Source organism: Amaranthus tricolor, chromosome 16, assembly GCF_026212465.1.
Source record: "Amaranthus tricolor cultivar Red isolate AtriRed21 chromosome 16, ASM2621246v1, whole genome shotgun sequence".
NCBI classification, from domain to species: domain Eukaryota; kingdom Viridiplantae; phylum Streptophyta; class Magnoliopsida; order Caryophyllales; family Amaranthaceae; genus Amaranthus; species Amaranthus tricolor.
The window spans coordinates 7,822,350-7,832,816 of NC_080062.1; the positions used below are offsets into that span (position 1 = coordinate 7,822,350).

The 10,467-nt window shown below is 28.1% G+C and overlaps 1 protein-coding gene across 1 annotated transcript; it reads right to left on the minus strand.

The window, feature by feature from the left end:
* Nucleotides 1-132: 132 nt before the first annotated feature.
* Nucleotides 133-5,289, minus strand: LOC130802810 (brassinosteroid-related acyltransferase 1-like). Its single transcript, XM_057666895.1, has 3 exons — nt 4,661-5,289; nt 2,026-2,490; nt 133-1,028 (listed from the first exon to the last, which is right to left on the minus strand). The coding sequence occupies exons 1-3, from the start codon at nt 5,102-5,104 to the stop codon at nt 525-527; spliced, it is 1,413 nt and encodes a 470-aa protein (XP_057522878.1). The 5' UTR covers nt 5,105-5,289; the 3' UTR covers nt 133-524.
* Nucleotides 5,290-10,467: the final 5,178 nt, after the last annotated feature.

Consider the following 10,467-nt stretch of genomic DNA (forward strand, 5'->3'; position numbering starts at 1 on the left):
ATTTACATTGAGATAACTTAAATAAAATCTCATTAATTGTGTTTTTATTTATAGATTAATAATGAATACAAATTATAAATTATCGTTGAATAGCATATAAAAGCAAATTAAAGGACGCAAACTAATTTTTCAACGAATAAAACCCAATTTAAATTAAGACAAATAAGTAATTAAAAAGCCCTCTAAAAAATTTCAACTTGTAGACATATTCACTAAGAAACAGACCCATAAAATTAGGCTATTAGCTCATTCGTAAGTGAAAATTGATTACGTAACACACTATATGTACATAGGTTAGCTCAATAGAAATGGTATCACCATAAGTTCGTCTCATTTAAAATAAAATTCTGTTTTGGCATCAAGAAAAAAAATGTTGGATACTACAAACAACCTGTCTTGTATGAGACCTTTCACTGTAAAATAATCTTAAAACAAAAAGCTCATAAGCTAAAAGTGTTCTATTATTGGGCTATTTAATCCAAGTATTCTCACGGTGAGACCGACCTCACACAAGAATTTGTGTACTATGAAATAGCAAGGAAATAGTGAGAAAAATCAGTGAGAAATTGTGGGTTCAATCCAATTCTTACATCAATACCCTTATCATGATCAAGACTTTGCATGAAATATGCAACTTGTGGAACAGGAGGAGTTAAAGGACAGACAGAAACAGCACCATTTACATAAGGGTACATGAAATTAACCTTATGAAATGGCATTCTTGTCCAATCTGAGACTATGGTGAGCTCTCTAAGGGGTGGAAGAGCGTCTCCCGACCCCTCGAGTGCCTTGATATACGTCCTAACGTACTCGTTATCGACACAATTCTTAGCCATTTTGATCTTGCTCACAATGGTTTCATAGCTCGCTAGCTCGAGTTCGCCTGCTGTGAGAGCAACAGAGGCTAAAACAAAGGCATTGCCACTGAAAGCTTGTGATAGTTGGGGTGTAAGTCTAGTCCTTGTGTCAATTGCAAATTGAAGGCATACCATCCTTTCTTTTCTTAGCCTTAGTGCTTTTGTTCTTGCCTGTATTTTCAAGTCAAGGAAATTAAACATAATAAGCTTTATTATAGGAACATAATAACTCAAGATTATGTAATATATTGAATTATAGAATTGAAACGAAGACATAAGAAAAGGTTTAAGTGTCTAAAAGAGTTGATAAGACCAGAGAAAATTGTTTAAGGCGATTGCGTGAGTTGAAAAGGATATGAAGATTTTAGATTTGCAGGTTGAGATGGTAGATGATTAAATGAATGGGGAAGGAGATTTCATTTGGACAACTAATATTTAAGACTGATTTATTGGTTCATGTAGTTGACCAATTTTTAGGCACTAAGGCTTTGACATTGTTACTGTGGAGTGGATAAGGTGATTTGGACATGGATGACGTAGTGTTGGCAAACTGTGAGGAAGACCGAAAAAGAGTGAAATGGATATGAAGATTCTAGATTTACAGATTGAGATGGTAGAAAATCAAATGAATGAAGTAGGAGGATTCATTTGACATAGCATTCATTTGGACCACAATTACTCAGATTGACTTAAATCCATCAAATCTTTTGAAATTAAGGCTTTCACATCCTTATTATGAATCATTTGAGGTAGTTTGGGCTAGTGCAATTTGCAATGACTATAGAAAATGACCAAAAGGTCAAAAGTGAAATAAGATGTAAAGATTCTAGATTGTTGAATTAGGCTGGACTTATTTTCAATGCCAGCATATTATCGGTAAAACACGAGGTGCATACTCCATAAGCCAAGGAGATACCATCTCGAAATCATATGGCAACAGGATGAAGGCTGTAATGACTTATGAAGCATGCGCACCAACTTTAATTCATCGATATGGGATAAATCATTCTAATATAGATAATCAAACAAATAGAGATCAACGAAGATTCACTTGGACACACATTTAGCGAACCAACAATATTGAGACTGATTTATTGGTTCATGTAATCGCCCGAACCCTTTGGAATTAAAACATTGACATGGTGATATCTAGCATATTTTCACATACCTTCCATAGATGTGCAGTAACAATCTCAAAAGAAGTACACACTGATGCAGAATAGCTCTGAACACCATGAACTCTCCTCTTCAAGCTCTCGATCATGGCGGCACTAAAATGAAAGGTACTTAGAACACAATCTTCCTCAATAGAGGGAACAAACAGCTGGGGATTCTTAACCATATGATCATAAGGACCTGTTTGGATAATCAATTGATACAAATGTTGTATGGCAGCAACTTTTGATAGTGCATTATTCTTGATGGGTGTTTGATTGTTTGTTATATTTAGTAAGATTTGTCTATCATGGATAGGTTTAGGGCATTCAAGTCCATTAATGATGATTCCTTGATGCTTGTTGAAATGGGTTTTGGAAGCCCAAGTTGATACAAAATTGAAGGTTGCTTGTCCATCAAAGAGTGCATGACTTGTTCCTATCCCAATTGAGTACCCACCACATCCAAATTTGGTCACCTATATTAATATCAAATTATACATTTCAATTTTTATGAGGGAAAATTATATGTGAATAATTTGTAATAATAACTTTGAATCAATATGATTAATTGTAATACATAAATTACATATCAGCTCGTCATGTATGAAACCTTCTCACCATGCATGAAATGGACCCATATAATTAGTCTATTTCTCTAATTGATTACTTTAAAATTATAAGTGATCACTTTGACACACTAAATATATATTGACCAGCCTAATAGAAATAGTCTCACCATGAGACCATCTTATTTAAGAATTTATTATTACCTAAATGATATAAATTACATAAAGTATAAATTAAACTACATAAAATACATAAAATATAATACATAAATGATTAATTTGTAATATAATTTCATTTGAATTACATAGTCAAACTTTGACCGCAAATTCTCATCAATTCATATGAAAAATAGATTTTGAGGGAGATCTTTATAATTCGTCTCAATATAAATTTTTCAAACAATTAAAATTTTATAATTTTTAAAAATCTTTAATTGAATTTATTTGACTTTTATGTTTATATTATGATCCGTGTAAAAAGTGAATGAAAAAAAAAACATAGAGTACACTAGAATTAGTGGCACCACCCCTAAAGCTTGGTTTTATTTTGCGAATTTCATGATTTTTTATCTATCACCGTAGATCCACTATAACAGACAATTTTTTTTTTGAGAGACCGTCTCTTTGAGAAATATCTTTTATGGGTTTAGTTTTCTAAAATTTAATGTCTACTTATATTATTTTTAATGTCTATTTACCGTATCCTTAATACCAACTCACAATATTTTAAATGCCTATTTATATTATTTTTAATGCTTACTTATAATATTTCAAAAAATATATATTCAACCGGCCTAATTAGAGATCTCACAAGAATTGTGAACTTAATATCCTTTCTCCTATTTTTACGGTAACAATGAGTAAATGAAATGATGTGTATATTATTACCCTTGGACTGTAGTCAAGTATGCAATTCACAATGGACAACATCACTTAATCATGGCATGACTTCATCAGAATCAATCCATGATGAAGCATTTGTTCCCCATTGCTCATTTATCAGCTTGGCCCATTATATTAGAAGGTTTTATTTTTTCTTAAATAAATCTTTAAATGAAACGATGTCATAGTGAAACCATCTATATTGAGCTGATATATATATATATTTAGTATGCTAAAATGATTGTTTATAATTTTAAAGTAAGTAATTAGAGAAATAAACTAATTATATTAACTTATGTCGTGGTGATACAACTTCTTTCTCTTATAATTATTACATTTGAGTTGATTTGAAAGAGAAGTCAGAAAGTGGTCTAAAAATAATAGACATTATATATTAAACTGAACTAAACTAAAAATAAGTTGTAAAAACTCAAAACTACCTATTTAATCTAGTTTAGCCATACATATATAGAAAATAAAGCATTTTTTTAAAGGTTATTACTTATTAGGGCTAATCATTATATTTTGTTCGGCAGGTAGTTGTGAGGATAATTATTAGAAGTCTAAGTAGTTATTAGCTATGAGTAATTGTAGCATGTATAATTGTAACTTTAAGATATTAATTGATTAACTAAATGCGTAAGTATATTGTTCGATAAAAGTAGTTATTATAGTAGTTGTTGAGAAAATTATAGAGAAAATCTTAAAAACCTAATACTTTAGAACGCTAATTGCCCATTTGGTTAATAGTACTAATTGGTGGTAATGAGAATGATTTGTAATATAAATTTTCATGATAAGCATAATATCATTCCCTTGGGAAATAAAAGTTCAACCATAAAAAAGTTTTTTTCACAATTTTCTATTACCGCTTAGTACCACATGTTCAAATGGTAATACGTGAATGAATTTTCTGAAGAAAATTAGATTGTTGAAAGAGAATAAGCACGATCATCAAATTTGTGAAAAAATATTTTTACCAAAATTACACTAACTTTTCATTACTATTCTCAATATTTAGTATCGACTACTAAACAAACCGTAAAAGTTATAACGTCTGAAAACCTCTACATGCACCACTAAATTAACGCTACTTATAATTTACAGATACGTACTTAAACTTCTATAAAAAAAAATTATAAGATTAAATTAACATATAAAGAGATAAAATTAGTAATAAATTAGCATAAATAAATACCTGAGCAACAAGGATTGGCATTTCAGAAATATTATTATGATTATCTCCATTATTGTAAATAGGTTTATAAACCAAATTCTCAAAGAAATGATTATATTGAGAAAGATTACCAAACTCTGAAAATTTAGCATGTGTAAAAGCTTGAACCATTAAAGCACCACCATTATTGCACCAAAGATCAAGCTTATTCCCATTATTAGGGTTTTTCCATAATCTTCCGGCTGCTGGATACCATTCTGATAATGTCTCTTCTAATGATAATTTCAGGCTATTAAACACATAATTATCATTAACTAATTTATGATTATAAGAGAGTTTATAGAAAAATACCAAATACATAAGTGTAGGACATTGCCTATCTAAATTGGTAAGCTTTATAATTTTGGAAGGTTGTATGGTTTTTGGATATACATTTACCCTTTTTGTTTCAAAAATACTAGCCATTAATTTTGTTTTTTAGATGCGAATTTTGTTTTTTTTTGTTTGTGATTTTTTTGGGTTAATTATTAGTGTAGTAATTATGGAAAATGATTTGGTTTATGAGATAAATTAGTAATGGTTTTGAGTGTTTGTGAACATATATAAAGAGATCAGTAGACAAGAGCCGGGAGTAGATTCCTTGAACCGATCTCTGTCTCTTTTAGTGGGTTAATTGTTTAATGGAGTATATATTTACAAATTCTTCTATGACATCAGATAGTCTCACCGTAAAATGTACTTTTTATATGGACTAAATATATAGCTCAATAATACAAATTATTAGTATATAAACTTTTTTACAGAAGCCTTTTTTTTTTTTTTTTATCTAGAGACGGTTTATCACAAGAGTACCTCATATATTTTTGCTTTGTTTCTAGGTAATATTCTCACTTGCTTTTTGCACAGTTTTCAAATTATATATTTGAGACTCAATATCCATAAATGTATTTCATAAAAAATAGTATTCAAAGTACATAATAAAATTCTATACATCGAGAAGAATATAACAAATCCTCATGAATATATTTTTAATTGTAAATATACATCAAAAATCATATATAAGTTTCTTTCACTTTTAATAGAATATTCCTTGTAGAAGAATCAAAGGGAATAGAGGGATTAGATAATTCGTTATTATTACCGCTCTTTTCAAAAAGTTACATATTTTTTTTGTATCCGGCGCTAAATACTCAACTAGAAATGAGAATGAATCATAATTAAGATTCAAATTTGTGATTTTTCGTCACATTAGCTTTTAATATTATATCAATAAATCAGTTCAACCAAAAGTTTTAACTCATAATTTTTTAAATTTGAGTCTTTTATACTTTAAGAATCCACTGAATACTAAAAGTGATTTAATTTTTAGAAAGATAAGATAAAATATTCAAAGTGTACATATATTATATTGAAAAAAATATTAAATGAGAATAAAAAAAGTGATGGGAAAAATTTTCATAGAAAAATACAACTAAATAAAACATTAAAAATAGAATTAGTAGCAAATTAACTTTATGATTATTAAGTCAAGTAAAATGATTAATAACTTTATGATTATTTTTAACTAAACTAAGAAAAATGCATTGTATTTGCATGGTACTGTTTATATAATTATTAGATTAATGATTAATAAATGAAATTAATGTTTATTTGGCTTTATCAAAGCAAAACATCAACCATATATTGTCTGGCTTCAATATGCAATTTAATTTAATATATTGAGAGACATAGATATGTATGCTCAATAGCTGACCGGCCGGTTTGTCCATAAGCTAAATTGTTTACATCATTTTATCATCTTAATATAATTTTTTTTTATTAAAAAGTAGGTTGAGAAAAAGAAAAAATTAACTAAAAATTAAATTTAAAATCTTATAAAAAAAGTTTATACTCTAAATAATTAAAATAAAACCCATTTTTCCTCTTGATATATAAGTTTAATTCGCTAATGATGCATATTTGCATAGTATTTAATTATAAATAAAAAATAAAGGAAAAACAGTGTCTAAAGTTGAGGTCAACATTAGGTATGATTTATTCGTTTTTTTTTTCAATTTATTGAACTAATAATTATCTCTGTCTTATATGAAATGATTTTTCTAAGTTAAATAAAATATAAGAGTAAGACTTATTAATAGGCCCTTATCTAACCTATTATTAGTTTGTATTCAAACTTTTTTTTAAATCTGTATTTAAACCTTTTTTGTTGTAATAAACCATATAATACATACCCTTAACTAGTTTCCAAAATTGCGACCACTCAATATTTATCGATTTTAAAATTGAACTCGACTTTAACCCGACTTCACAATGAATTTACAATTATAATTTAAACGAATTGTGGACACAAAATTTAATTTTAAACCGAATTAAAATATCTGACTTAAAATCGACCCGATAACATAAATGAATACCTCTATCCGTATGAAAAAAATTTATTATTTCAATATTTATCATACACCTCATTGGAAACAAATATTTCCTTCCATAAGAATAACAACAATAATAATGTCAGAGGCTAATAAAATTAATTTATTAATATAAATTTGTTGAAAGAGTTTTTTTAAATAGGCAAACCACTTAAAAATCTAACCTAATGCTTATCCATGAATTGATAAGCTAATTAAGTAAATGGGAAACAAGTGCAGGTGCAAAGGCATAAAAGAAGCTAAATTTGAGAGACAATGTTCTTGTAAAGAGGGATGATTCTGGCTTTGTTTGTATTGTTTTGAATTACCCAAGAAATTCTGGTATTTGGTGTAATCTCTCCAAGAATTCGTAGCTAAATTAGTTAAAACAGATATTTAAAATTTAGTAATATGAAATCATATTTAAATCGTTTTAAATTAATGTTTATTAATTTATAGTTTTTTGGCTACCCGAGATTCTAAAACTTATAGATTAACTTATAATTACACAATATATTGGATTTTGATTTCATTAAATTCTTTAGTGAATGTTTTAATTTTATTAGTTGGACAAATTAAAATTGTTTGTCTATTAGATCATATTAAATGCAAAGTTGTGAAGCCTAAAACATTCATACATTCTCCGTTCTTTTTTACTTATATTGTAGTTGACTTCGGCACTATTCATCATGTAATTTAACTTTCATATTGTCGGTAATCTATAAGTTAAAACATAGTCACATAAAATCTTGTTTAAATCGTCTCAATTCGACGTTTTATTAATTTCTAGTTTCCATAATTTTTTGATATGCATAATGAGAGGCATTAACGATTGAATTCATACATTAAGAGATATAAAAAAGTAAATAGTGTATTTAAAAAAATATTTTTTTTTTCAATCCGAAATTGCATCATTTCAAGTATATAGTGCCTAAGGTGTATACTGAAAACGATGCTATATTAGAGTTCGAACAATGTGTTTCAAACTTCAATATTGCCAAGATTGAATGTATGAGGTTTTGTGACAAACAAATTAAGCTATCAATGATATCGATGTTTGTAGGAGAAAGTAATGCAATAAAACGACACAAAGATTTAACGAGGTTCACCCAACTTAGGCTACGTCCTCCGGTGTGTAGTATCTCTTATATTATCGAAAGAGTTCAAAGAACTCTCAAAAATGGAGAATTACAATAGAGAAGAGATATAGACTAGTGTTTGGCTTGGGGTGTATTTTGTGGATATTTTTGGATGAGCAAATGAGCTCTCTATTTATAGGAGAGATCTCATTAAATAACATTGAATACATTAAGAGTATGAATAAATGACAATGAAAAAACTCTAAACACTTAAAGAGTTAAAAACAGCATCCTAGGAGCATCAGAGACATCGCTCGACCAAAGCAGAGGCTCGCTCGGTCGAGCGGGCTATAGGAAGTTTCTGGTTACATTTTGTCTACAGCTCGCTCGACCCATCCTGAAGCTCGCTCGATCGAGCAAGCTGGTCGAGCGGCACTTCAGAGAGCTTCTGACAGTTTTGCTCGACTTTGCATTATAGAGCATCTTAAATTAAACCTTTACACTTCTTCATTAAATTCCATAACTCCCATGATTAACTCATTAATTTATACTTTAATCATCATCATAAACCACAAACACTAAGACAAAATTTACCCATTCAGGACATCCCTAGGATTCCATCCCATAAGTCACCACATAAATGCACCTATTAAATATGCACTCAAGTCATACCATTCATAACATATACAATGACGGATTTTTTAAATATTTTACAACTTGTTATTAGAAATTGTTAGGATTCTGTTAAAAGTGTTATCAAATGAAGCTAGAAATACTAGTATGAAGTCTTTGAGTAAGCATGCTATATATTTCATTTTTATTAGTACTATTTCATTTTTACTCTGTAGTTTTAACAATAATTTATTTCTTCATAAACAAGACTTTCTTTTAAGACATTCTTATCATAAGACAATTTAAAATGGCGCCAAATTATCCAACTAAATTAATTAAAACATTCGCTTTCATACTCAGAATGCCCACTTCAGTTATTTAATGTTTAATACGATATTTTAGATGTTAAAACTTAAAATTGACACTTTAAATGTATTAATGTACTTATTTTTTAAAATTTGAGCTTCTTATATGGATAGTTTCACCTCTCCTTGAAATGATCTCATACAAAAATTCTTACTTACACAAATATTCTAATCTACAATCTTGGTTTCGGTTGATGACAGTAGTGTCTTCATTTTCAAGTTAACTTTTATTTCATGTACAAACAAATCATATGTATATGTATTATGTTATTATGATTATAAAATTATTAGTAAATTTCGCCCCTTTTAAAATTTTGGCCAAATTTCGCCACTGGGTGTATAAAGTTTTAGAATGTCTAGCTTTCATGATGATAAGATGGTAATGAACAAAATTGAATTAAGGATAATATAGGATGCTTTTCATACTAGCTCTCTTGAAGAAATTGTGTTGCTTTATTTATTCTTTTATATTTCCTCCGTTTTCTAATTATCTTTCTGTTTAGAATATTTTATCTTAAGTAGAGATAAATTTAATTAATGTTTTTGACACATATTTAGAAGATAAAATATGTTCATATGAAATCTCGTTAGATTCGTCTTAATATATATGCTTTTTTATCATGTATTTTTTATAATTGTTTATTATGTGTATTTAAAGATTTTGAGGTTTAAAATTTGCATTGAAAACCGTATAAAAAGTAAATGAGAAGAACAAAAGGAAAGGAGGGAGTACAATTTATTTGCTACTGCTCAAATTATTTAACTATTTAATTGTAGTGAGTAATAAATAAACAATACAATAAAAACTGAAGAATATTGAATTTGTAAATGAGATAAAAGAGATAACATGTATTCATATACGTTTATTAAAGTTAGAAAGATAACAAACTTATTTAGAAAAAAAGAAAACTCCCTCGGTCATCTTAATTTTGCCCTTTATATTATTTTAGCATGTCCGATTGAATTTGCTCAATTACCATTTTTTTTTGACGTAATTCATTTATAATATGTGACTAAAACTTATAATTAAATCAATAAAAAATATAACATCACGCGTATAATATCCTGCTAAATTTTTTTTTTTTCCTAAAATACATTGAAGTAACATGAGGGAATTTGTCTTGTCTGGTTTTTGTACACACCTTGTACCGAAAGATAATAACAGAATATTATGTACTTTCAAATAAACAAAAAGAAATAATGTTTAACTGAGGGATGATCTGTCCAATTAGACTGGTACTTAGACTCATTACTTTTTTGTGGATTAAATTTGCATTTTTTGGATTTGATGGATTTTGGATTTTTAATGGATTTTAATCTAATCGTTAATATTTTATATTTTTTTACACTTTTATAGTTTGATA